The 27,684-nt window shown below is 52.8% G+C and overlaps 1 protein-coding gene and 1 pseudogene across 4 annotated transcripts; one reads left to right on the forward strand and one right to left on the reverse strand.

Annotated features, from left to right (window-relative positions):
- Nucleotides 1-56: 56 nt before the first annotated feature.
- On the reverse strand, nt 57-17,844 carry LOC131192789 (beta-1,3-galactosyltransferase 4-like). 4 transcript variants are annotated; one of them, XR_009153793.1, is made up of 3 exons: nt 17,717-17,790; nt 16,819-17,032; nt 14,878-16,268 (listed from the first exon to the last, which is right to left on the reverse strand). XR_009153793.1 is itself a non-coding variant. In XM_058172308.1 (2 exons), exon 2 carries the CDS (start codon nt 1,417-1,419, stop codon nt 364-366), a length of 1,056 nt encoding a protein of 351 aa, XP_058028291.1. In that variant the 5' UTR covers nt 1,420-1,446; nt 17,717-17,818; the 3' UTR covers nt 57-363. The 4 variants fall into 4 exon arrangements, 2 of the variants coding, with proteins under 2 accessions (XP_058028291.1, XP_058028292.1); XM_058172308.1 differs by lacking the exons at nt 14,878-16,268; nt 16,819-17,032 and adding an exon at nt 57-1,446 and having other exon boundaries at nt 17,717-17,818; XM_058172309.1 differs by lacking the exons at nt 14,878-16,268; nt 16,819-17,032; nt 17,717-17,790 and adding exons at nt 57-1,446; nt 2,955-2,993.
- Nucleotides 17,845-18,529: 685 nt separating this feature from the next.
- On the forward strand, nt 18,530-23,754 carry LOC131192852 (tapasin-like; annotated as a pseudogene).
- The last annotated feature ends 3,930 nt before the right edge of the window (nt 23,755-27,684 follow it).

Consider the following 27,684-nt stretch of genomic DNA (forward strand, 5'->3'; position numbering starts at 1 on the left):
CTGGTTCTGCTGACTGCCAGCAATTTGGCAGCTCCAATCTCACCAGGCTCAAAGTTGACTCAGTATTGCATCCTTCCGACATGGGTAAAATTAGGATCCAGATTTTTTGGGGCAAGAGGCTGACTCTGTAAAATGCTTAGAGAGGGTTGTAAAGGACTGGGAGAGTGTGCTGCCCATGCGAGGCTCCTTGGTACTTCGGCACTTCCTCCTCTGAAAGGCCACAGCGCCTGAAGGGGAGACTCATCCCGCAATCCAGAGCAGGGAGTCCGTCTGCTGGGTAGAATTCCCAACAGTGCTCCTGCAAGTGCAAAGCTGGGCGGCCGGTCCCGGGCGCCGCTCCACCAGGGCTCACAGATCATCCTGCTACTGCTCCTCCGAGGCCGTCAGCCAGGTCAGCACTTTGCAGCGGGCCAGGCCGAGGAGGCGCTGCCAGGTGGAGCAGGGTCGCTCGGGCTCTGCCCACATGGCCAGCATCTGGACTGGTGCCACACCGTGTGCGCTGAAGAGCACCTCCCTGTAGCAGCAAGCGTCGGGCGGGTAACGAGTGGACCTGGCCATGTGGGCCAGGTGGCGTGGGGCAATGCCAGCATGGCGGGCGCACAGTCCCACAAAGGCATCCTCCACGGGCAGCAATGGCAGGTGGCGGGCAGCTGCCAGCACTGCGGTGGCGGCCGAGCCAGAGAGCACGTAGGCGGCACCGCTGCAGTAGGGTGGGAAGATGGGTGATGGGTAGAGCGAAGCGGGCACGTAGTGGCGGCTGTGGGGATCACGGGTGGCCACCGCTAGCCAGTGGACGTGGCCAAGGTAGGCAGCATCCGGGCCCTCCAGCGTCCGCAGGTGGCTCGCCAGGGCAGGCAGGTTGAGGAAGACATCATCATCGGCCTTGAGCAGGAAGCGGGTGGCAGGGCAGTGGGTGGCGGCCCAGCCCAGCAGTGTCAGGGTCTTCAGTGTCAGGTTGGCGTAGGTGTCGGCGAAGCGTCCCTGAAGCAGGTCCCCGTGCTTGGTTGCCTCGTGCTCCAGTGCCGCCTGCAGCGCCACCTCCCCGGGAAGCCCCAGCACGAAGATGGTGCGCACTGCTAGGCCGCCGGCCTCCCGCACCATCCCCCAGCTCTGCCGCACTGCCACCCGCTGTGCCGCATGCCCGGGAGCGCTGGCCACCAGCACCAGCAGCCCTGGGGTGGTGGCAGGCAGGTCACAGGCTGGCGGGGACAGCAGGAAGAAGGCAGTGGTGGGCAGGGGTGGGTGGCTGGTGGCTGTATGGGGCTCCCCCACGCCACAGACCCACAGCAGGAGGGGCAGCAAGCGCGAGAGCAGCTCCTCGTGTCTGCCACCCACAAGGAAGGTGAGCGCTAAGAGAATGGCAAGAAAGCCCAGCAGCCAGGCCAGGCAGCGTAGGCAGCGCTTTGGGAAGGGCGGCATGGCGGCCGTAGGCAGTGGTAGGATGGCCTGTAAGAGAAAAGAGCATCAGCTCCACCTGAGGACAAAGGGCAGCCCCACTTCCCCTACAGGGCTCTCCTGAGGCAGCTCTGTGTCACGCCACATGCTCTGTAGGGACGAACCTCCGAGGCCCCCGAGAAAGACTACCAGGGCCAGGATGAGACCTCAGCAGCCAAGTTCAGATCCAGGGGAAAGGAAATCTGGAGATCAAGTCAGGCTCAGGGTCCCCCTTCCCTCCTCGGTCCCACCCAGACCAGCAGGCCATCCTTGCCTGGGCCTCGCAGGGTGTGGGTGCTGGGAAGGGATCCAGAAGGATGGACCAGCAGCAGCTCTGCAGGCCCACCCAGACGGCTGCTCAGGTCGTCTGGAATTCATGGCTGGCCAACCATCCACCTTCCTATTTTCTGTGGACAGGCTGCTGCCTGTAGGGGTGGATTGGGCCCTGGGCATGCCTGAAGCAGCGGGACCTCTGATTCCACCCTAACCACCCTCCTCAAGGTGCCACAGGGGCTTCTGGGTATTTCCAATGGGGGGGGCTGCATGGTCAAGCAGAGATGTCTCTAAAACAGCCTCCGAAGGCTGCCTTTGCCTCTCCTTCCAAAGTGTCCCCCTTCTTGTGCCAGCTGAGTCCTTCCTGCTGGCTGCAGCAGAGGCCACACCCCTCCCCACTAGGGCTGGGGGCACTTAGGAGAGACCCGGCTTGGCCTGGATCAGGAGGGGTCCCTCCCCGAAAGGAAGGAAGGTCATGTTTCATCAGTAACTGAGTTGAAACATGCCTGGGATAAACGCATGCCTAACAATAGACACAAACAGCATCTACAGGCTGTGGGAAAAGAACCCGAAAGACTTCAGCACCTCCACCACCAGCAATCGGTACCCAGGTGAGCAGCATTGTAACTCCCAAGATTAACATCAGGCCAACAATCAAGAAGTAAACAGCAGCCCAATCAAGGAACTGACAAACAAGCTCACAATGAGCAGCCCAGCCTCATGTTCCAAGAAAGCAACGCAGCTCAGAAAGCCCAAGGACCCCTCATTTCAACCCTCATTGAGCTACACGTATTTTCCTTTATTGGCAAACTCAAACAGAGACCATGGACTCCATGGACCGCTGGCTCAGTTGTCCGTGTTTTGTTGGGCTGTCCCAGGAGAGAGCGCCATGCCCAGCCTCCCAATGGGTGCCGCTTCTGATGCCTGGGCAGCAGCTGGCAGGAAGCCTCTTAGGCTTTCACAATGGGTGAGGCTGTACGATTTTGCCTTTTCTGGGGCGATTTGGGCACAGAGGGGAGCTACCAAGAAAGGAGAAGGTGGCAAGGGGTAACCAGGGCTGCTGAGATGCCACTTCAGGTGGACCAGTTTCTCCCTGGCTCTGCCCTCCCAGAGCATGCCCACTCTCCATTGAAAGAGGAGGACGGGGGGGGGGGCAGAATTATTCCTGACATGGGCTGGAGGGAAGCCAGGAGTCCCCCTGTTCCCCCCTCCCACCCAGCTGGGGGTCTTTCAGGGCACAGGATTACCTTTGGGGTTTCCGCAGGAGAGGAGAGGAGAGGAGAGGATCCGTGTTTCCTGGCACTGTTGCAACCCAAAATCTACCCACAGAGGTAACACCCAGGGTGGGCGGAGCCAGGCTCTGTCGAGGGAGGGGCAGAGAATAAAAGGGCCCCTTTTGCCCAATTGGCAACCATCGGCCTGGTTTGCTTTCCTCTCAGTGGACTCAGGCTGAGCGGCTGGACTTTGGTCAGGGAAGGTTCTGACAGCTGAAGGATAGAAAATAAGGGGAATCCTTCAAATGGGGAAAGCCCCCATAATTTCTCTGGGAAAGGAATCCCCCCTTCATAAGAAGAGGCCTCAAATCACGTGAGAACGGATCAAATTACCCACCGGACTGTCTGTGCTTTTTGTGGCTGTCTTGCAAAAGTGACAAACTGCAGGTAGGCAACAGGAAACAGGATTAAGAAAGTTTCACTGAAGTAAAGCCAAAGGGAACATTGTACCCAGCAGGACAAATGCAATTAAAGCAGATGTAAACACTGATAGCAATAACACTTATACTGCTTCATGGTGCTTTTATAGCCCTCTCCAAGCGGTTTACAGAGTCAGCACCTTGCCCCAACAATCTGGGTCCTCATTTTACCCACCTCAGAAGGATGGAAGGCTGAGTCAACCTTGAGCCTGGTGAGATTTGAACTGCCGAACTGCAGGTAGCAGTCAGCATAAACAGTTTTATAAACTTCTATAGACTGTTTGGTATAAACTGTTTCAACTCCTACCCTCGAAAGGACGCTAAAGAGCCCTGCACACCAGAACAAGTAGACACAAGAACAGTTTTTCCCCGAACACCATCACTCTGCTCAACAATTAATTCCCACAACACTGTCAAACTAGTTACTAAGTCTGCATTACTATTAATCCTCTCATCGTTCCTATCACCCACCTCCTTCCACTTATGACTGTATGACTGTAATCTTCTTGCTGATATCCTTAAGATTTATATTGACTGTTTCCCTATGACTATCATTAAGTGTTGTACCTTATGATTCTTGACGAACGTATCTTTTCTTTTATGTACACGGAGAGCATCTGCACCAAGACAAATTCCTTGTGTGTCCAATCACACTTGGCCAATAAAGAATTCTATTCTATTCTATTCGAAAAGTTCAGTAGGACATTGGGACATTAAAGGTAAAAAGCTGAAGACTGGAAAACAGGAAGAAACTATTATTCCGATAGGCGAGTCAGTTTGGCCAAGCAGATTAGTTAAGTTTTAACCACACAGTCTAGTAATATAGTGGAGAAATAAATTAACCGCTTGCCTCAGTTTGTTACACTTATGCTGCAAGGATCGTAAGGAAACAAGAAATAAAGGTTGAGAAATAAAAAAGGGCCAACAGGTAGTATGGGAAAAGGGGAACTGGGCAAAAGGTGGGGAAAGAGATTAAGGGGGGGGGAAATTCATGGGGAAACAGGCATTCTGGGAAGATTGCAACCTTTGTCCAAGGGGGCTGCAGGGAGGGGCTTGAGGGTCCGGTGGAGGGAATAAAAATCGGAGGAAAAGTATTCCTCGGTATTTCTACCTGCTGGCCAAAGGCTCTTGCAAGAACGTATTTTACAATTTACATGCAATGTAAATTTACATGCTCCTTCACTTGTGACTCTGTCAAATTTCTGACTGCTGAGTCTGTTTCCCTGGAAGGTTTTTAAGAAGAGGCTGGGCAGCCACTGGGCTGAAATGGTATATAGGGTCTCCTGCTTGAGCAGCAGGTTAGACTAGAAGACCTCTAAGCTCCCTTCCAGCTCTATTCTATTTTTTTTTCTTTTTCCATGCCTAAAGTGGACTAGAACTCTCAGCCTCCCAGTTTCTAGCCTGGTGCCTTAATGTCTAACTCAAACTAGCCGGGGGGGGGGATACACAGGTTCACAATGCAAATATGAACTTGAATTATACTAAAATACAGAAATTGATATTTTCTGAACCACTCTTACTTTATCAAAGCAGTAACTTAGCTTTGGGAAATAGTTTATTCATTTGATGGTTACAAATCAATTCAAGATGTCTGCACGGTTCAAATCCCTTTATCGTCTAAAGTGGGGGGAAAACCGGAGCAGCAGGTTTTTTCTCCATGGTTTAATGGCTGTAGGCATGGAATAAATTTCCTACTGATACTAAATGCATCTTTGCTCTTTCTCACTGCTCCTCCGATTCTCCTCTAACCCTAACCCTGCCTAACCCTTACATTCACTTTACCTTCATAAGGTTAGTGTATGTGGCCAAAAACCATGAGGGGGTTGGGATTTTTTTCCCAACTAATAAATATAATAATAATAATAATAATAATAATAATAATAATAATAATAATAATAATAATAATAATAATAATAATAATAATAATAATAATATTTCAATTTGTATACCGCTCTTCTCCCGAAGGACTCAGGGCGGTGAACAGGCAGATAAAATATAAATACACACAATAATTAAAAACATCCCTTTAAAAACTAATTTAAATGCCCAAAATGTTAAAAACGTACTCCCGTAAAATCACAAAATTTTAAAACCCATCCAATAAAAATAAAAATCAGGCTAGTCCAGCCATACGAAATAAATAAGTTTTAAGTTCATGCGAAAGGTCCTAAGGTCAGGTAATTGTCAAGTCCGAGGGAAGTTCATTCCACAGGGTCGGAGCTCCCACAGAGAAGGCCCTCCCCTGGGGCCGCCAGTCGACACTGTTTGGCTGACGGCACCCTGAGGAGTCCCTCTCTGTGGGAGCGCATCGACGATGGGAGATAGAAGCCGGCAGACGGTCCCAGATAGCCCGGTCCTAAGCCATGGAGCGCTTTAAAGGTGGTAACCAATACCTTGAAGCGCACCCGAAAACAACAGGTAGCCAGTGCAGTCTGCGCAGGATAGGTGTTATGTGGGAGCTCGAGACGCTCCTCAATAACCCGCAGCCGCATTCTGAACTAGCTGAAGTCTCCGGTGCTCTTCAAGGAGCCCCATGTAGAGAGCATTGCAGTAGTCCAGGCGAGAGGTAACGAGCATGAGTGACTGTGCATAAGGCATCCCGTCCAGGAAGGGCGCAACTGGCGGATCAGGCGAACCTGATAAAATGCTCTCCTGGAGACGGTCGCCAAATGGTCTTCAAAGGACAACCGACCATCCAGGAGCACGCCCAAGTTGCGACCTTCTCCATCGGGGCCAATGATTCACCCCGACAGACAGCCGCATCTGCAGCTGACTGTACCGAGGTGCCGCATCCACAGCCACTCCGTCTTGGAGGATTAAGTTTGAGCCTGTTCCTCCCCATCCAGACCCGCACGGCTTCCAGACACCGGGACAGCACTGACAGCTTCACTGGGGTGGCCTGGGTGGAAAAGTACAGCTGAGTGTCATCAGCGTACAGTTGGTATCTCACCCCAAAGCCATGGATGATCTCACCCAGCGGCTTCATATAGATGTTGAACAGGAGGGGTGAGAGAATCGACCCCTGCGGCACCCCACACATGAGGCACCTTGGAGTCGATCTCTGCCCCCCTGTCAACACCGTCTGCGTCCGATCAGAGAGGTAGAAGGAGAACCACCGATAAACGGTGCCTCCCACTCCCAACTCCTCCAACCGGCGCAGCAGGATACCATGGTCGATGGTATCAAAAGCCGCTGAGAGGTCTAATAGGACCAGGGCAGAGGAGTAACCCCTATCCCTGGCCCTCCAGAGATCATCCACCAGTGCGACCAAAGCTTCTCCGTACTGTATCCGGGCCGGAAGCCGGACTGGAACGGGTCTAGATAGACAGCTTCATCCAGGTACTGGGGTAGCTGACATGCCACCACACTCTCTACAACCTTCGCCGTAAAGCGAAGATTGGAGACTGGCCGGTAGTTCCCTAAAACAGTTGGGTCCAGGGAAGGCTTCTTGAGGAGGGGTCTCACCACCGCCTCTTTCAAGGCCGCGGGAAAGACCCCCTCCCGCAAAGAAGCATTTGTAATCCCCTGGAGCCAGCCTTGTGTCACCTCCTGAGTAGCCAGTACTAACCAGGAGGGGCACGGATCCAGTAAACATGTGGTGGCGTTCAGCCTACCCAGCAACCTGTCCATGTCCTCGGGAGTCACAGGATCAAAGTCATCCCAAACCACCTCAACAAGACGGGCCTCGGAACCCTCGCCTGGATCTACCCAATTTTGATCCAATCCGTCCCGAAGCTGAACGATTTTGTCGTATAGATAACCGTTAAACTCCTCGGCACGCCCTTGTAGGGGGTCCTCCCGCCCCTCCTGTTGAAGGAGCGAGCGGGTCACCAAACAGGGCGGCGGGCGGTTATCTGCCGACGCAATGAGGGAGGAACGAGAACGCCGCAGCCCTCATTGCCACTAGGTAGGTCCTACTATAGGACCTAACTAGTGTCCGTCAGCCTCAGAGCGGCTGGATCTCCAGGCACTCTCTAGGCGCCTTCTCCGCGCTTCATCTCCCTCAGCTCCTCGGAGAACCAAGGAGCTGGTTGAGACCGACGCCGGGTCAGAGGCCGCAAAGGCACGACACGGTCCAAAGCTCCAGCCGCGGCCCGTTCCCAGGCCGCAACTAGTTCTTCAGTCGAGTCGTGGGCCAGGTGTTCGGGAAACGGCCCAAGCTCCGTCAGGAACCTCTCCGGGTCCATCAGGCGCCTGGGACGGAACCAGCGCATTGGTTCCGTCTCCCTGCGGTGGTGGGTAGCGGTCAGAAAGTCTAGACGAAGGAGAAAATGATCTGACCATGACAAAGGTTCAACAACTAAATCATTTAAAACCAGATCATTAGACCACTGGCCAGAGATAAAAATCAGGTCTAGGGTACCTCTCCCGACGTGGGTAGGGCCGTCAATTAACTGAATCAGGTCCATGGCCGTCATGGAAGCCATGAACTCCTGAACTGCCGAGGATGCTACGCCAGCTGATGGCAAATTGAAATCCCCCATGACCAACAGTCTGGGGGTTTCAACTGCCAACCCGGCCAGCAACTCCAACAGCTCAGGCAGGGCTGTAGTCACGCAGCAAGGAGCCAGGTACGTGATCAACAAGCCCACCTGAGTTCTACGACCCCACTTCACGAAGAGGGATTCACACCCAGCTATCTGAGGCACAGTGGTCTCCCTCGGCTCCAGACTCTCCTTGATGATAACCGCCACCCCTCCACCCCTACCCTGGGCCCTCGGCTGATGGAATGCTCGGAAGCCTGATGGGCACATCTCCACTAGGGGGATCCCCCCTTCGGTGCCCAGCCAGGTCTCCGTAATGCCCATAACGTCCGCGGTCCCTTCCTGAATAAGATCTGAAATCAGGGGGGCTTTATTAACCGCGGACCTGGCATTACATAACATCAGCCGGAGGCCCAGGTCCCGATTACCCTGGCCACTCGGGTCACGGGAAATTTCTGGGGGGCCGGAGCACGCAATCGCTCGTAAACAGCGAGGGCGAGCCCCCAAAACCTGATGTGCCCCCCCCTTCCGTCATATCTGCCTCTCCCACTTACCGTAGTAATAACTCGACCCTGACAAACTGGAACGACACCCCTCGCCATAACCCCAAGACCTATTTTTTTTTTTTTTTTTTTTTTTTATTCAAAAAGTTTTTATTAGTCAAAAAAAAGGTTTATACAAATACATATCAGGTATGGTAAATTTTCATTTTTCTTATCTAAAATAAGAATTTTACTCAAATTTTTTAACACATACAACAGCCATATGGCAAGCAGGTAACACGAAGTAGCTAAGTTTACAAATTTTAAATACGTAATAAAGAAGGGTCAAGAATAAACAGAATATCGTACAAAAGAGAATAAGGAAAACCAACACAATCCCAAATATCTTTATCACTTCCTAGTTTTGGATCTCAGAACTCTGGGTTCAGCCTGACCCAACTCCAGGGCCGCAACAGCGGCAGCCGCTTCCGCCCCATGATCTATAACCTCCCCTTCTTCAATTCCTGGGTCATCTGATTCCAGGAGGCTTTGTGTTCCTCCACATAGGCCGTAGCCTCCAATTGTACTGATTTTTTCGTAATGCCCTCCCGGAAAATCATCAATCCTCTGGCATCAGCCATCTGAAGCCCACTCCTTCTGGTACAATTTGCTTGACAAAAATAATATTTCTTCCTTTTTCACGACCTGTCTGGGAATCTGCCTCAGAATGGCTATCTCCTGCCCCTGTAAATCAGTGCCCCACTCCTATGTTTTCTAAGAATTTCATCTCTCGCCTCTTCTCACAAATTTGACATGAACCTCTCTGGGAACTGCATGCGTGCGTGCATATTGCGAATTAACTCTATAAACTCGATCCACATCCCAATTCATGAAATCAACACCTCTCCCAAGAAATTCTCCCAACAATTTAGTCACAACATCTCTCAAGTCTTCTTGGTCCACTTCTTCCAAATTTTGAAACCTAAGGAAATAAGACATTTTATCCATCTGTAGTCCAAGCACAGCATTGCCTGTCGCCTCTCTCTTTTCTGCACTGCCCGCATCTCACCCTCCAAACCTTCCACTTTCTGCTTGTTTTCTGCTGAAACTTGTTGAGTATCCTTTAAATCCTTTTGGATAGTCACAATTTCTGCTCTTATTTCATCCAATTTCTTGTCCATATTAGATAACTTTTCCAAAATTCTCTCCATCTCTCCAGCAGTTGGTCTCTGACCTTTTGCCATTAGGAAAAAAAAAAATACAAAATCCTCAGGCAGGCACAGTATCCTTGTAATTTCCTCCGGATCCACCAGGGGCACTCACAGGAGCAACGAGTCCAGAGTACAGTTAGTCAACCAGGAAGCCAAGGAAGTGATGTCATCAAAATTCTCATAGTGAAGGCGGAGGCTGGACGCCACCACTGTTCCCCAGAAGGAGGGGGGGCCTCAAACCTTCCCTCCTAAATTTCTCCATCACCTCTTCAGAGCTCCACAAAACCGGTAATCTTCTTATTTTAAGTTCTCCTCTCTCCAGAATAACTCGTGCTCCTTCCAACCGCAGGGGAGAAAAAACCCCCCCGGACTCCGGAGCACTCCACCACGCCACCGATATTCCCTTCCTTCTCCTCCTCAATTCTTCTCCGCTCCCTGTTCACCACCAGGCTGCTGCAGTTATAATCCAATGCCCGGTGTCACGGGCACAGCGCCCAGGCGACCAAAATAATGGCCGCGGCCTGTGGCCTCCAAACCCCGCCAAGCCTAGGACGCGCCAGCATCGGTCCCCACAGTCCTGTATGTCGGCTGGGAGACCCCTGGCGAGCCGTCCGTGCGGCAGGTGTCCTTTTCGGAACACCTGGCCCCTGAGGGCCTCGGCGGCGGCCGGATTCGGGCGCTGGAGGCAGGAGAAGCCTTCCAGACGTCCGTTGCCGCTGGACACCGGAAGTCGTCTCCTACCCCAAGACCTATTAAGTTACCGCCGCGAACACATGGTGGACCTAGCCCCCTCCCTTTAATAAATATTATTAAAAGTCACAAGAGATTCTTCAGTTACGAAGATGAGAGATTTTTGGCTCATTGCTGCTGCAAAGTAAGGGGTTTTTAGGTCTGGGGGTCAGGGAGGGGGCTTTGCAACCTCTAGTGTGGGGTTCTTGGCGATCTCGGAGCTTTTTTGCAGACGTTTTATAACCAAAGTAGCTGACATCCTCAGCGCACCAGGGGCCCCGCAGTTCAACCCTCAGCTGCGAATATTCTACGGGAACCTCTGGTCCGGTTTTTTTCTTATGATGCATCATAAATAAAGAGGAATAAAACTATAGCCACAGCATCTAGTGCTTGGAGTGGGGAAGCGTCCCATGCTGGGAGCAGTTGCGGCTTCCCTCTCCGACCCCCATGGGAGAATTTGCAGAGCTTGGGGGCTTGGGGCCTGGGCCGGCATAGAAAATGTACTGTACCACCCCCAACCCCCTGGGTCCAACAGGCTTGGCGCCGTCAGAGACCAACCGCTTGGCCAGTGTCTCTTTCAGGTGACCCGTGAGGTGCGGGGCCAGTCCTCCCCAGGGACGCTGCACCGGCCAAGGAGGGGCCTGAAGGAGGCTGACCAGCGCTCGGGTGGGAGCGCGGCGGGGCTGGCTCGGGATTCTCGGGCTGCTCGCCCATCCGCCCAACTGACTAAGGAGGGGGGGCAGGAATCGGCCGGGCCCTTCCTGGGCAGCACAGGACTGCAGCGGCGACGGGTAAGATTGCTGGCCCTGCCAGCCGCAAGCCCGGGAAGTCCACCCCTGCCCACCCAGACAGTAGCCGGAGCCCCCTTGGCAGCGAAGGGGTCACCTGTGAGCCACCGGAGGAGGAGCCCCGCTGGAGGGAGGTTGCTGTGTCGGGGCTGCGGTAGAAGGCACCACCTGCTGGCTCTGGCTGGCTGCTCATCCCCTTCCCTTAGCCCCTTTTGGTGGGGAAGGATGTCCCACCCATGCGTGCCTCTCCAGGGGTCCTGGGGGTCTTCCAGGCTGCTCCAGTTGCCGCTTCCAATTCCCCCAGCCCTCCCTTGAATGGAGCCTCAGGGTGGGGGGGGGAGAGGAGCTGGCCCCACAGGCAGAACAGCTCCCTCTCCGGGCTAGTCCCAGTCAGGGCAGAGTGGTGAAGAGCCGGGGGCTTCATTGCTGCCAGGCCTCCCACTTGGGGCCATTCCTTGGAGGCTCTCCCTTTGGGGCAAGTGCGGCTTCCTCAGCTCCAGGAAGGGGCTGGTTTAATGCCAACACCCTTGGCTCAGAATCACAAAAACTCCTAGGGACCCTGGAGGCCATCCAGTCCAACCCTCGGCCCCTCCCAGATCATGGGTGATCCGAGGGGCCCCTTGGACAGAGTCAGAACACACCCAGGTCAGGCAACTTGAAACACGACAGCCTTTAGCCTCTTCCTGGGGTTTGTAAGCAAAGCCGTAACTGCCATACAGGCAGAGAACCATGGGTCTGGACATCCTAAGGCAGACCTGATGGGAAAGTGGCTGTAAGTTGCTCTCTTGGGCCCCATCGGACACTCCCGAGTTCTTACTACTAGCCTTGTGGTGTGACCGAAACAATCTGGAACTGAACACACTCAAAACCGTAGAAATGGTGGTAGACTTTAGGAGAAACCCTTCCATACTTCCACCTCTCACAATATTAGACAACACAATATCAACAGTAGAAACCTTCAAATTTCTAGGTTCTATCATATCGCAAGATCTAAAATGGACAGCTAACATCAAAAACATCATCAAAAAAGGACAACAAAGAATGTTCTTTCTGCGCCAACTCAGAAAGCTCAAACTGGCCAATAAATTCTATTCTATTCTATTCTATTCTATTCTATTCTATTCTATTCTATTCTATTCTATTCTATTCCTCTAAGCTGCTGCAGCAACAGTCTCTAAGCCCTCCTCCCACACTAGTTGCGGAGTCTCTACTTGTGCAAGCAGTCTATCCTGAGCGGGGTTCTGCTCTTGAGCCACAGCCAGCGGCTGGAAAGGCACGGTCCTGCAACCCCAGAAGGAGCTTGCGCGCCCTCCCCCCAAGCAAAAGCGGGCAGGAGAAAACTTGAGCAGAATCTCCCCCACCCCGCAACTCTTCCCCTGGCCAGTATTGAGGGATACCGTCTCTCCGCCCACTCACCCCTCCTCTGCTCTCCCTTCCCATGTCGGCAGCCCCATCAGATGCTCAGTGTAGTCGGTGACTGGTGGCAGTGGCCCCGGGTGTCTTCTCAAGGAGATGGGGGCAAGCAGGTAGTCCTTCCCAAGTATTTTTCACTCTTATAACCGTTGCAGCATCCCCATGGCAACGTGGTCAAAATTCAGGCGCTTGGCAATTGGTCACAGGATCCCCTTTTTCTACCTTCTGATCAATAGGGAAAGATTCTTTTAACAAGAGAGAGCTAATTTCAATAAACTTAGAGAGAGCTTGAGAAGGATTCCATGGATGAGAATCCTCAAGGGGAAAACAACTCAAGAAGCTTGGGAACTTTTGAAAAGTGAAATTATAAAAGCCCAGTCTCATACAATACCAATGAAGAAGAAAAATAATAGATCTCAAAAGAAACCAGCATGGATGCATAAAGAACTATCTGACAAATTGAAAGACAAAAAGGACAACTATAAAAAGTGGAAAGAGGGGCAAATAACTAAGGCAGAATATCAGCAAATAGCCCGAAGCCTGTAAAGATGAAGTGAGGAAAGCTAAGGCTCACAATGAACAAAGGCTAGCGACAAAAGTAAAAAATAACCAAAAAAAAAGCTTCTTCCAACATGTTAAAAAGAAGAAAAAAGTCAAGGAAACAATTGGCCCATTGCTGGGAGCAAGTGGCAAGAAGATGACAAGCAACAGAGAGAAAGCAGAACTACTTAATTCATTTTTTGCATCTGTCTTTACACAAAAGGAAAAAACAATCCAACCTATCAAAAACAGCACAACAAAAAACAGATTAGGAACACAAGTTAAAATAGGGAAGAAAATGGTAAGTGAACACCTGTCTACCCTAGACGAGTTTAAATCACCAGGACCGGATGGATTACACCCCAAGGTTCTGAAGGAACTGGCAGACGAGATCTCAGAACCACCGAAATATATCTTTCAAAGATCCTGGAGCACAGGGGAACTGCCAGAGGACTGGAAAAGAGCTGATGTAGTTCCCATCTTCAAAAAAGGAAAAAAAAACAGATCCAGGAAATTACAGACCTATCAGCCTGACCTTAATACCGGGGAAGATTCTGGAAAAGATAATCAAGCAACGAATCAGTGAACACCTAGAAGCAAACAAAGTAATAACCAAAAGCCAACATGGGTTTGTCAAAAACAGATCATGCCAGATTAATCTTATTGCATTCTTTGACAAAGTGACAAATTAGTGGACCAGAGGAATGCTGTCGATATAATTTACTTGGACTTCAGTAAAGCATTTGATAAAGTAGACCATAACCTACTACTAGATAAAGTAGAAAAATGTGGGTTAGACAGCACCACCACCAGATGGATTCGTAACTGGCTGACCAACCACACTCAACGTGTAGTCCTCAATGGAACTACATCCACATGGAGGGAAGTATGCAGTGGAGTACCCCAAGGCTCTGTTTTAGGCCCAGTACTCTTCAGCATCTTCATCAATGACTTGGACAAGGGGATAGATGGGGAACTCATCAAATTTGCAGATGACACTAAGCTGGCAGGAATAGCCAACACTCCAGAAGATAGGCTCAAGATACAGAAGGATCTTGACAGACTTGAACATTGGGTGCTAACTAACAAAATGAAATTCAACAGTGAAAAAAGTAAGGTTCTACATTTAGGCAAAAAAACCAAAATGCACAGATACCGTATATGTGATACCTTGTTCAATAGTAGCAACTGTGAGAGGGATCTTGGAGTCTTAGGGGACAACCATTTAGATATGAGTTTGCAGTGTGCAGCAGCTGACAAAAAAGCCAACACAGTTCTGGGCTGCATAAACAGAGGGATAGAATCAAGATCACGTGAAGTGTTAATACTCTAGAATAGAATAGAATAGAATAGAATAGAATAGAATTTTATTGGCCAAGTGTGATTGGACACACAAGGAATTTGTCTTGGTGCATATGCTCTCAGTGTACATAAAAGAAAATATAAATCATAAGGATAGCCAGCAACAAGTTATAGTCATACAGTCATAAGTGGAAAGAGATTGGTGATGGGAACTATGAAACGATTAATAGTAGTGCAGATTCAGTAAATAGTCTGACAGTGTTGAGGGAATTATTTGTTTAGCAGAGTGATGGCCTTCGGGAAAAAACTGTTCTTGTGTCTAGTTGTTCTGTTGTGCAGTGCTCTGTAGCGTCGTTTTGAGGGTAGGAGTTGAAACAGTTTATGTCCAGGATGTGAGGGATCTGTAAATATTTTCACGGCCCTCTTCTTGATTCGTGCAGTATACAGGTCCTCAATGGAAGGCAAGTTGGTAGCAATTATTTTTTCTGCAGTTCTAATTATCCTCTGAAGTCTGTGTCTTTCTTGTTGGGTTGCAGAACCGAACCAGACAGTTATAGAGGTGCAAATGACAGACTCAATAATTCCTCTGTAGAACTGGATCAGCAGCTCCTTGGGCAGTTTGAGCTTACTGAGTTGGCGCAGAAAGAACATTCTTTGTTGTCCTTTTTTAATGATGTTTTTGATGTTAGCTGTCCATTTGAGATCTTGCGATATGATAGAACCCAGAAATTTGAAGGTTTCTACTGTTGATACTGTGTTGTCAAGTATTGTGAGAGGTGGAAGTATGGAAGGGTTTTTCCTAAAGTCTACCACCATTTCTACGGTTTTGAGTGTGTTCAGTTCCAGATTGTTTTGGTTGCACCACAAGGCTAGTCGTTCGACCTCTCGTCTATATGCGGATTCGTCATTGTCTCGAATGAGACCAATCACTGTTGTGTCATCTGCGAACTTCAGTAGCTTAACAAATGGATCATTGGAGATGCAGTCATTGGTATACAGAGAGAAGTGGGGAGAGCACACAGCCTTGGGGGGCCCCTGTGCTAATTGTACAGGTATTTGATGTGATCTTGCTTAGCTTCACCTGCTGCTTCCTGTTTGTTAGGAAGCTTGTGATCCACTTACAAGTCTGTTCCGGTACCTGTAGCTGGTTTAGCTTAGTTAGAAGAATGTCTGGAATGATGGTATTGAATGCTGAACTAAAGTCTACAAAAAGGACCCTTGCATAGGTCTTTGGAGACTCAAGATGTTGTAGGATGTAGTGCAGAGCCATATTAACAGCATCATCTGTTGATCTATTTGCTCGGTATGCAAATTGCAAGGGGTCTAAGAGCAGATTCGTGATGGTTTTCAGGTAGGAAAGCACTAGCCTTTCAAAGGTTTTCATGACTACAGATGTTAAAGCAACTGGTCTGTAGTCATTCAGTTCCTTGATGGTGGGCTTCTTCGGCACTGGGATGATGGTAGAGCGTTTGAAGCAAGAAGGAACATAGCACATCTCTAGTGATTTATTGAAAATATGGGTGAAGATGGGGGCCAATTGGTCAGCACAGACTTTTAAGCAAGAAGGAGTTATCTTGTCTGGGCCTGGAGCTTTTCCTGGCTTTTGTCTGTGAAATAGGTCCTGCACTTTCTTTTCTGTGATCACTAGGGGTTGTGAACCCAATGAAATGGGGTCAGTTATAGGAGGCTTGGCTGTTGTTGGTGTGTCTGAGATGGGGGTTGTGGAGATAGGTGGCTGTAGTTTCCTTTCAAACCTGCAGTAAAACTCATTCAGGTCATCTGCCAGTTGTTGATTACCTTCAGCCTGGGAAGGAGGTTTGCCATAGCCGGTGATACCACTTTATAATGCCTTGGTAAGGCCACACTTGGAATACTGCATTCAGTTTTGGTCGCCACGATGTAAAAAAGATGTTGAGACTCTAGAAAGAGTGCAGAAAAGAGCAACAAAGATGATTAGGGGACTGGAGACTAAAACATATGAAGAACGGTTGCAGGAACTGGGTATGTCTAGTTTCATGAAAAGAAGAACCAGGGGAGACATGATAGCAGTCTTCCAATATCTCAGGGGTTGTCACAAAGAAGAGGGAGTCAAGCTATTCTCCAAAGCACCTGAGGGTAGAACAAGAAGCAATGGGTGGAAACTAATCAAGGAGAGATGCAACTTAGAACTAAGGAGAAATTTCCTGACAGAACAATCAGTGGAACAACTTGCCTGCAGAAATTGTAAATGCTCCAACACTGGAAATTTTTAAGAAAATGTTGGATAACCATTTGTCTGAAATGTTGTAGGGTTTCCTGCCTGGGCAGGAGGTTGGACTAGAAGGCCTCTACGGTCCCTTCCAACTCTGTTATTATTATTATATCAACAATTGTGGCAAGAAAAGTTGTAAGATGGGACAAAATTCACTTAACTGTCTCAGTTACCCACAGAAATTTTGGCCGCGGTTGTGGTTGTAAGTCAAAGGCTACCTGTATAGTATCGCCTGCCTTGAGCAGGGGGTTGGACTAGACGACCTCCAAGGTCCCTTCCAGCCCAGTGATCCTGTGTGGCTCTTCTCCTCTCTAGGTCCTGCTTCCGCCAATCTCTGCAATGCCGGGATGATCTCGAGGCGACCCCAGTTCTAATCCTGCCTCTTGAGCCTCTGGCCAGGCGGAAGGACGGAAATGGGCAAGGGAGGCCGATCTCAAAGAAGGGGAGAGCAAGGGATGGGAAGGATGAATGGGGAAGGGGACCCCCCACCCCCCCAAACGACAAATAAATAAAAGAGTTCGGCAGGTGGGTTGGGACGTGCCTTTTCCTGCCGCCTTTTCCAAGCTCTGCCCTGGCCCTGCTGGGATCCAGCAGTCGGATGGGCCCTTCGGTGGCCATTGAATTCGGGCCTCTGCTGGAGACCAAAGGGGCTTGCTAGGTGGGGAGGAGGGCCCGTCACTAGCACCCCATTTAGCTCCCCCCAAAGAGGCCCATTCCGGCAGATGCTCCCTTCGCCCTCAGCGGGGCTTCCTTTGAGCCCACCTCCTCGCCTCACGGTTGCGCTGAAGATTTCGGGGAAATGGGGCCGTATAGCCTGTGTGAAGGTGTAAATACCCACGATGCTCCTTGATTTGTTTGAACAGGTCCGTTTTCAACACCCCGGATACTTTCACAGACACACACGCACCCCAACACAAGCTGACTTGCACGGAAGCGAATTCCCATCGCCCACCCGCAGTTCGCCCCTGCGCCTTCCCGCGTGTTTGGTTGACATCCTAACAATTCTTGGGGTCTCCTGCCGGTCTCCGTGCCGGGACTCGCCCTGGCCTGGCTGCCCTTGTCTTGGGCCCAGCTGCAGGGCCACCTGGTGGTCGCTGCCAGCATGAAAGGGCCCACCTGGGTGGGCAGAAGCCCCGTGGATAGAGCTCTGTGGAAGAGGCATCAGGCCGGCTGGCCCCTCGGAAGCCCCCCTCGACGGACATCGGAGGATTAGGGGGCTCTGCTAACCAAGGCCAGCCTCCCCGTCCGGGGGTCATCGGGGGAGAGGCTTCCCCACCGCCTCCCTCTGCAAAGGAGACGGCCTGCCTGGCGCGATTCGCCGCTGAGGTTCGCCTCCCCGGAACGAGCGCCGACCGACCGAGCCTCTTGGGAGCCGCGTCCCGGGACCGAGAGGGGCGGGGCGGCGAGGCGATTGGACCGCCCCGGCCGCCTCCCCTTCCTCCTCCGCCGAAAGTGAAAGCGGCTCGCGCCGAACAGATCGCGCAGCTTTGCCTTGCAGCTCCCGCTCCTCGCCTGCCCCGCTCGCTCGGTATGGGCGCCGCCGCCTTCGCCTTCGCGCCTGCCCGCGCCGAGCGGAGCCCCCTCCTCCTCCTTCTCCTCCTCGGTGAGTGCGGGCGGGGGTGTCGGGCCTGGGGGCAAGCGGGGATCCTGTGCCCCGAGGGGACTCGGACCCCGGCCGGCGAGCGGCCGGAGCGTTCCGGCAGAGCCTTTGAACGGCCCGAAGCCCCGACGACCCCCGTTGGCCGTCGGGCAGCGAGCCCGGCGAGGCTCCGGCCGTGGGGATTCCCGCTCGGGCGGGGCCGCTTTCGCTTTCGGGAGGGTCCGGCTCAGCGACTTGCTCTGCCCCGCAGGTGCGTCCCTGGGCGCCTCCTCGCTGCCGCCCTCGGCCGCCGCCAAGCTGGGCTGCTGGTTCGTGGAGGAGGCGGGCGGCGAGGCCATTGGACCGCCCCGGCCGCCTCCCCTTCCTCCTCCGCCGAAAGTGAAAGCGGCTCGCGCCGAACAGATCGCGCAGCTTTGCCTTGCAGCTCCCGCTCCTCGCCTGCCCCGCTCGCTCGGTATGGGCGCCGCCGCCTTCGCCTTCGCGCCTGCCCGCGCCGAGCGGAGCCCCCTCCTCCTCCTTCTCCTCCTCGGTGAGTGCGGGCGGGGGTGGCGGGCCTGGGGGCAGGCGGGCACCCTGTGCCCCGAGGGGACCCGGACCCCGGCCGGCGAGCGGCCGGAGCGTTCCGGCAGAGCCTTTGAACGGCCCGAAGCCCCGACGACGCCCGTTGGCCGTCGGGCAGCGAGCCCGGCGAGGCTCCGGCCGTGGGGATTCCCGCTCGGGCGGGGCCGCTTTCGCTTTCGGGAGGGTCCGGCTCAGCGACTTGCTCTGCCCCGCAGGTGCGTCCCTGGGCGCCTCCTCGCTGCCGCCCTCGGCCGCCGCCAAGCTGGGCTGCTGGTTCGTGGAGGAGGCGGGCGGCGGCGGGGCCGGCTCGGTCATGCCCAGCAAACTGAACCAGCGCCGCGCTCTGCTCGTCCTGCCGCCGCCCGGGCAGCGCCTGGCCGAAGCCGCCCTGGAGCCCGACCTGCCCGCCGAGGTGGAGCCCGGCCTGGCCTTCCAGCTGCTGGGTACGGAGCTGGACGGGAGTTGAGGGTTGGGGAGGGGGCTGCTCGCCTCTTCTGCGGACAGGGAAGGGGCGGCGGGGCCCCGGACCTGAAACAAGCCTCCCCGCCTCCCTCCCTCTCTCCCTCTGCACAGACCCCTCCGGGAGCCTCTGGAGCAGCAAGGAGGCCGGCGCCCGTCCCCGCTGGGGGGGTTCCGCTGTGTCTGAGGCCGAGGTAGCGTGCGAGATCAACCCCTACCACCCGCGGGAGGCCCACGTGCCCTGGGCCGCGGGGCTGGTGGGGCAGAAGGGCTGCCCCCGCTCGCTGGAGGGCCGCTGGGTCATCGCCACCGTCCAGAACCCCGAGGTGGACTTTGGGGTCAGCAGCATCCTGCACCAGGAGGGGCCGTTGCCTGGGAAACCGGAGGCGAGCAGGGTCGCCGTGGCAACAGGTACCCCTCCCATTGGGGTGGGGGGACGGTATTGATTGATTGGGGGGAAGGGCTCCCCGGGGCTGCCGCTTCTGGGCTTAGCAGGAACCGGAGGCTTGAGGAGGAGGAGAATCCTGGACTGGCTCTTTAGCCTTCCTCCTTTTAAGCAGCAGCAGCAGCCTGCTTAAATATAAGGCCCCTCGGGAGGCAGGATCCACTCCCCAGCCAGCTGGGCAGGATGGGTGTCGCAGTCCAACATATCCCAAAGATTTCAGCAAGGGGGGGAGGCGTTTAGAGGACTAAAATGCACTTTTCCTTAAAGCAAACTTTCACATCCAATTTTTTGTTGCTGAGAAACTCCCTCCCTCCCCTTCCTGTCTTTTCCCTCCCTCCCCCCTCCCAGCTTTATTCAAGAGTGCAGATTAAAGGCGGGGCGTAAAGGCAATGAGATAGGTCAAGAAAGGGTGGCCAGTTGGTCCAGCGCTTAAGGCACCAGGCTAGAAAGCAGCAGGCCCTGAGTTCGAGTCCCCTATGGGCCAGGAGAGTCAGCGGGGAAACCTGGGGCGGTCACACGCTCTCCGCCCAACCCAGCTGGGAAGAGGACGATAGGTTGGCCACTTTCACTTACAAGGAGTCCCCCACTTACAACCGTTCGTGTAGCCACCCTCTGAATTTACAACAGCACTGAAAAACGGCACTTAAGCCCCTTTTTCACAGGGCCCTTGCAGCATCCCCTCGCTCACCTGATCAAAATTCAGTTGCTTGGTAACCGACTCATACTTATGACGGTTGCAGTGTCCCGGGGAGCCCTGATTCCCTTTTGCAACCTTCTGACTTAACCACCGTTTTACTAACTTAACAATTTCAGGGATTCACTTAACAACTGGGGCAAGAAAGGTCATAAAACTGGACAAAACTCAACAACTCTCTCTTAGCAACAGAAATTTTGGGCTCAGTTGTGCTCGTAAGTCAAGGGCTGCCTGTGTTTGTTAAAGCAATAAAGGCAGGATACAAATCAATAAATTCAGGAAGACATAAAACTAGCAAACAGCAAAAGAATTTTAAAGGCTCAGAAGAAAAGAAGCAGAGATTTGAGATCCTTTGATGGGAAGTCCTAAGCCCAGGGTGGGGGCCTGGCTCCCGGGGAAGGGGCAGAGCTGGGCTATGTGTGGGGCTTGGCTGACCAGCCAGACTCGGCCTCACCCACCTCCTCCTCCTCCTCCTGCGCAGCCGTCCTCTCGGTTTTCACCCGGACACCCCGGCTGGAGTCCCGCCTGGGGCAGGACGTGCTGCTGGACTGTGGCTTCTCGGCTCCGGCCACGGCCTTCTCGGTCGAGTGGCGCCACCAGCATGGCGGGGCCGGACAGGTGATCCTGGCCTACGACGGAGCTACTCAGCGCATGGCAGTGTCCGAGGAGGGGGCCCGTCTCTTTCTGGACCCCGGGAGCAGCAACGTCTCGCTGCAGTTGCAGGGCGCTCAGGTGCGCCACGAGGGGACCTACATCTGCTCCGTCTACCTGCCCCACCTGCAAGCCCAGCAGGCCGTGGAGCTCAAGGTCATGCGTGAGTGGCTCCCCCCTCCCCTCTCCCTGTGTGCTGCATGGCCTTCGCCGGTTGGGGCGTGGATGTGAAGCTGGCTTGGTTCCCTGGTACCCACAGACTGAGAATCCCAGATGGGCTCAGGGACCAGGGAGTGGGGGGAGAATTGAAGGGTCTGGAACAGAGCAGTAACTCTCAGCCTGGGATGCTGAGCCGGTCACTCTCTTGGCCAGCCTACCTCACAGGGTGGTGGTTGTATGTTACGCCACGCTTTGAAATCTTCCAGCTGCTCTCTCCGAGTTACTTGGTGTTTCTTACTTGGGAGGAAACATGGGGCCTTGAGCCTTGCATCATCCCCCGACCCCTCTCTCTCCCTCCAGAGCCACCCAAGGTCACCCTCCGCCCAGTCCCCTTCCCGGTGCCCCTCAACACCCACACGGACCTGGCCTGCGAGATCACCGGCTATTACCCCCAGAGCATCTCCGTGGTCTGGAAGTGGCACAGTCCCGGCTCACCCCAAAGGTCCTCCGGGAAACGTGGGAATCGGGGCACCAGCAGGCCCCGGATGGCACCTACAGCTTCACCAGCTTTGCCCGCCTGCCAGCTGTCCAGCCAGGGGACCAGGGCGGCTCATACAGCTGCCACGTGAGTCACGTGGGGCTGGGCCAGGCGGGGGTCCAGAAGACCCTGAAGCTGAACGTGGCAGGTAGGTGCAGTGGAGGCTCCTGGCCGCATGTGGGGAACAGCAGGGGGGGGGGCTGCGCAGGGCTGTGTGAAGGTGGAGGGCATCCCCCCCACTTGGGAGAAGAATGGAAGGACAAACTGAAACTGTTGCAAGGAATCTGGAGGGGGTGCATGCCCCCACCCAAAGCGAAGGGGGACCCAGGAACAGACACACAGCTCTGGGGGGCCCCACCCCCAATCTGAAGGGACTCTTTCCCCAATAGGAAATGTTGGTGTCCCCGCTCCCTCTTGCCACCAGAGGCACGCCTTGGATCTCGGGCACCCCCCCCAAACAATAGGGGTATTACCATCAGCCTAGAGCCTGCAGGACGCACAAGACCGGCCCTTGTGTGAGCCCTGCTCTGGGGGGGGGGGCTTCTTTGTGGGGGGTGGTTAGTTCCTGCAGACCCATCTCTGGAATTAAAGGGACAGGGGGGCTTAGGGTGCGGTCAGCCTGGGTATGCAGGCAAGCCCCTTTGGGCCCACGGCACAGGCCCCCTCCCGGCTCGTGGCCCCCCCTTAAGATGCTGCCCTTAAGAGAACACCTGCGCTGGCTGAAATGGGAGCCCCCTTTCTCTGGGAAGCATTGGTGGAAGGGAGCCCCCTAGAGGGCTGGGGGAGGACCTGATGTCCATTCCTGCCACTCCCCACCTCCCTTCCTTTCCAGGCTCCTCGGCCCCCTCCGTGGAGGACATGATTGGCCTCTTCCTGGTCACTTTTGTGCTCCTGGGCTTCCTGCAGGTGCTTTCCCAGCGAGGAGGTGAGTGGGCGACTGCCTCCCGCCACCCCGGCCCCTTTGAAAGGCAGCCCCACATCGCCCCTGACCCATCGGCTTTCTCTCCGGCAGTCTTTGCAGAGAAGAAGACGACAGGGACGAAATCGGAGCCTCTGCCTGGCCCCTCGCAGCCTGCTGCTTCTTCCCCCGAGAAGGGCCAGGGGGCCGGCAAGAGGCAGTTCTCTGGACTCGGGTCCTCATCGCCGGGCCCCACTTCGAAGTGACAGGCCTCCTGCGTGGTGGAGCCTCACTCTGGATCCTGGAGGAAGGGCTGCGGAGGGTCGGGGGCATTGGGAGACCCCCTTCCCCCTCCCCCCCGTGGATCTTAGTTGGCAATTTGGGGAGGGGGTGTTGAAGCTGCTTAGGGTTTTTCTCTGTCCATCCCGCATGCAGAAAGCGGGGATCCCTGTTCCCTCTCCGCCCCGCCCCTTTGGCGAGGCCTCCCTACCTGTCCCCGGGACCCTTCGGATGCCCTCGCTTCTTCCCCCAGACTCTCCCCACACACTGCATTGGGGGGGAGGGCTGTTAGCAGCCGTCCTGGCCTGCTCTGGGTCCCCCAGGTGGGTGGGAGGCCTTAAAGAAACCAGCCGAGGGACCCCACGTGTGGTTCTCCCCCCTCCCCGCAGTGTGAGCTGTTTTGCTTTCCGAATCCTGTACTGAAGAGGCTCCCTTAGTTGGGGTCCTGCCCCCCTCCCACAACTGCAGGACGGAAGGAAAGCCCTTGGCCGGGGATTTGCATTCCCAGCACCAAAGTGCCAGCTGCGTATCATGGTGCCGATCGAGCCCAGAAAGGGAGCAAAGAGCCCACCCTGGTTCCAGGCTGTGGGAGGACCGAAGGCCCTCGGCAGCATCTCATTCTTTGGAAGATCACATGACACCAGCAACTGAGGAATTTCCCTGTGGTGCTGCCATCTGCATTTGTTCCTGTCCCCCCCTCCCTCCCAGCCAATGGGGCTCGTGGCTGGTGCCCCCCCCTCAACCCCGGGCCGTGTGGCCCTGCCCCTCCCACACACACGCACGCATCCCTGGGCCTGTCGGGGTTTGCCTGCTGCAGATCCTAAGGTGCTTTCTTTGCTCTGGATCAGCTTATAAAGATTTCCTTTCCGACATCTTGTGTGACTGGAGGTCTGTGGGAATAAAACTACAGGGGGGGCTTCTTGCAGGACAAGGGGAGGGGTGCCAGGGGGTCCTCCCTCCACCGCCCCACCCTCATATTGAACCCCGGGGTTCAAGACAGACGGCTCCCCCAGCTGTCTTTCAGCCTTTCATCGCTGGCAGAGGGAGGCGGGCACCGACCTATGAGCAGAGCTTCTGTGTTGGTGATGAGCTGCGTGGTGGCCGAGGACCATCGTGCCACCATGGTAGCCGGCTCGCCCTGGCCTCTCCCTTCCTGAGGTTTCTTGAGACAGGGAGCTTCTCTTGTTAAGCGAATCTGGCTTTCCCAGTGACATGGCTTGTCAGAAGGTCACAAATGGGGATCATGTGACTCCAGGACATGGCAACCGTCCTAAGTACGAGTCAGTTGCCAAGCGTCCGAATTTTGATCCCGATCATGGGGATGCTGCAAAAGTCGTAACTGTGAAAATGGCATCATAACTTTGAACAGTCACCAAATGAACTTTATTATTTTGGCTGCTCGCTTCCCACATTACTAAGGACAAAGAGTTATTCCGGTTCTGTTTGGCAAGTGGGGGCTCGGATTTCTTGCAGGCTCTGCGCCCTTGGAAGGCGACCCTGCCATGCCCTTCCTGGCTGAGCATTCTGGGTATTGTAGGAGTTAGACTTCTGGTCCAACCTCCTTCTTCAGGCAGGAAGCCTTATAAGGCGCTGGGTTGAAAGCGGTTGCAGCCTTGGGGAGAGGTGAGGCCAGGAAGGGAGACTGGCGTACCTGAGGACACTCCGTGGCCAGGGGTCCAAAACGATCCCGATGAATGCCGTTGCGGTCATCTGCCCCACCTGGCCGCCCTTTCCCACACTGGGGGTTCCATGGGGCTCTCCCGAGTTATCCAACCCCACCCCTCAGCCGGCACTATTTTCCTTGGCTGCCTCCCACTGGTCTCCCAAGGCCTTTTCTGAGCCAAGAAACCCTAAGCCCCAGTGGTGGGTTGCCTCCGGTTCTCAAGAACCGGTAATAAAACCGGCAAGAGGTTCCGCCCACTGACCCGGAGATCATCATAGGCAATCGGCGCATTCGCAGAAGTGCCTGTGCACAAGCAAAGCAATCACATGGGCGCTTCCATTGCAAACCAGTAGGAAAGGTAAGTGGAAGCCACCCCTGCTAGAACAGTTGCAGGAATTGGGTCTAGAATGGGTTTCCTGCGTAAGTAGGGGGTTGGAATAGAAGACCTCCAAGGTGTCTTCCTTCTACTCCTATTTTATTCTATTCCTATTCTATTCTATTTTCTATTCCTATTCCTATTCTATTGAAAAGAAAGACCAGGGGTGACATGCTTGGAGCGTTCGAATATTCGAGAAGCTGCCACAAGGAAGAAGGTGTCAATAGAGTGCATTTCTTATATAGGGTCTGTGAAAGTATGTCTCTATCTTCTCCTGTACCATAAAAAAGCATGCCATCCCAGTTACAAGTCATGTCGTTCCAAAGTTAATAATATTGTGTTCCTCAATTCCACCCACTCCTTCATCCAAGTCAGTGCTGCTGCCTGGTAATATAGTTCCCAATTTGGCAATCCAAATAAAATAGAATAGAATGTGTGATTGGATGCACAAGGAATTTGTCTTGGTGCATATGCTCTCAGTGTACATAAAAGAAAAGATACCTTCATCAAGATACAACACTTACAACTTACTGCCACCGTTTGCCTCCCACTGACCCGTGCGCTCTCACAGGGAGGGACTCCTTAGCCAAACAATGTCGGCTGGCGGCCCCCAGGGGAAGGGCCTTCTCTGTGGCGGCTCCTCTGGAACGAACTTCCCCCAGGTCTTCGACAACTTCCTGACTTTCGGACATTCTGCTGCGAGCTGAACACATATTTATTCTTCCGCGCAGGACTGGCATAAGATGTTTTAGAATTTTATTATTGGGTTTTAAATTTTAATGGGTTTATGATTTTAATTGTAGTTTTAAATTGGGGCCAAATTGAATTAGTTTTTTAATTATTAATTTTACTTGTATTTATGTACTGGTTGTTTTACTTGGCTGTGCACCGCCCTGAGTCCTTTAGGAGAAGGGCGGTATAAAAATTAAATTATTATTATTATTATTATTAACACTTAATGATAGTCATAGGGTACAAATTTAACACGATACAACACCTAATGATAGTCATAGGCTACAAATAAGCAATCAGGAAACAATATCAGTATAAATCGTAAGGATACAAGCAACAAAGTTTCAGTCATAAGTGGAAGGAGATGGGTGATGGGAATAATGAGAAGATTAATAGTAGTGCAGATTTAGTCAATAGTTTGACAGTGTTGAGAGAATTATTTGTTTAGCAGAGTGATGGCCTTTGGGAAAAAACTGTTCTTGTGTCTAGTTGTTCTGGTGTGCAGTGCTCTGTAGCGTCGTTTTGAGGGTAGGAGTTGAAATAGTTTATGTCCAGGATGTGAGGGGTCTAAATATTTTCACAACTCTCTTTTTGATTTGTGCAGTATACAGGTCCTCAATGGAAGGCAGGTTGGTAGCAACTGTTTTTTCTGCAGTTCTCATTATCCTCTGAAGCAGGGGTGAAATGTAAATTTTTGACTACCAGTTCTGTGGGCATGACTTGGGGGAGGGTAATGTGACTGGGTGGGCGTGGCCAACTTTTTTTGGGTTTTTTTACTTTTAAAAGCATTTTTTCTACAACCTTTTTGGCCAAAGAGCTTGTAGAAAAAATGCTTTGAAAGGGTTCTGACAATCCCAGCTGAGCCGCGCGATCATCAGAGGCTTTTTTTTTTACTTTTAAAAGCAAAGAAAAAATGCTTTTAAAAGTAAACAAAACCTCTGATGATCACGCGGCTCAGCTGGGCATGTGGAGGGGAAAAGGGAGGCAGGGATTTTTGCTACCAGTTCTCCGAACCACCCGCTGCCATCACTACCGGATCGGGTGATCCGGTCCAAACCAGGAGCATTTCACCCCTGCTCTGAAGTCTGTGTCTGTCTTGTTGGGTTGCAGAACCAAACCAGACAGTTATAGTGGTGCAGATGACAGACTCAATAATTCCTCTGTAAGAACTGAATCAGCAGCTCCTTGGGCAGTTTGAGCTTACTGAGTTGGCGCAGAAAGAACTTTCTTTGTTGTCCTTTTTTGATGATGTTTTTGATGTTAGCTGTCCATTTTAGATCTTGCGATATGATAGAACTTAGAAATTTGAAAGTTTCTACTGTTGATACTGTGTTGTGTAGTATTCTAAATCCTCCCCATAACCTCGTATCTCGTAACATCTTTATACATCTTTATATTTAGTCTAGCTTTTTTACTTTGCCATATAAATTTTCTTCTTATTAAGATGTTGAAAATAAGAATTGATTAGAATTATGATTATAATAGGTAGAATTATAATAGCTAGATATTGGAAACTAGATGTGATTTTTAGAATAGAAGAGTGGAATTCTGAAATGTGGAAATTAGCTTTAAATGATAAAATGACATGTGATATTAAAATTAGAAGTGGTGTGTATAAAGAAGATATTTTCTGGAAGACTTGGAAACTGTTAAATTCGGGCAATAACGAGGCAGGAGACCAGGATAGTGACAACAGCTCTTTACTATATGGTGAACCCAGCAGCGAGTGCTGGGAAAAACCTCTCTTTATATACAGTTTAGCCGGAGGCTTCAACCAATCAGCAACGTGCTATTTTCCCGCCAAAACTTTTAAAGATACATTACACTCCTTCCCTCCCAGAAAACACTTTACCAATATTTGCATAAAATTAGCATCTTATTTTTCTACGTAATCACGCAGGTAGACTGGGCGTCTCCTGACTCTTTCGGACCTGCGCAATTCACTTTCTGGGAGTGAGTCGAGCTGACCGGAGGGACTGTTTGTTCCTCTCAGCTCCTCCTCTAGGCCATCCGGCCCTGGATTATTTGT

Source organism: Ahaetulla prasina, chromosome 2 (assembly GCF_028640845.1).
Source record: "Ahaetulla prasina isolate Xishuangbanna chromosome 2, ASM2864084v1, whole genome shotgun sequence".
Classification (NCBI taxonomy): Eukaryota; Metazoa; Chordata; class Lepidosauria; order Squamata; family Colubridae; genus Ahaetulla; species Ahaetulla prasina.

What these genes read in the sequence shown, in the direction of transcription:
- LOC131192789 (XM_058172308.1), bottom strand. Translation starts at nt 1,419, where the DNA reads ATGCCGCCCTTCCCAAAGCGCTGCCTACGCTGCCTGGCCTGGCTGCTG.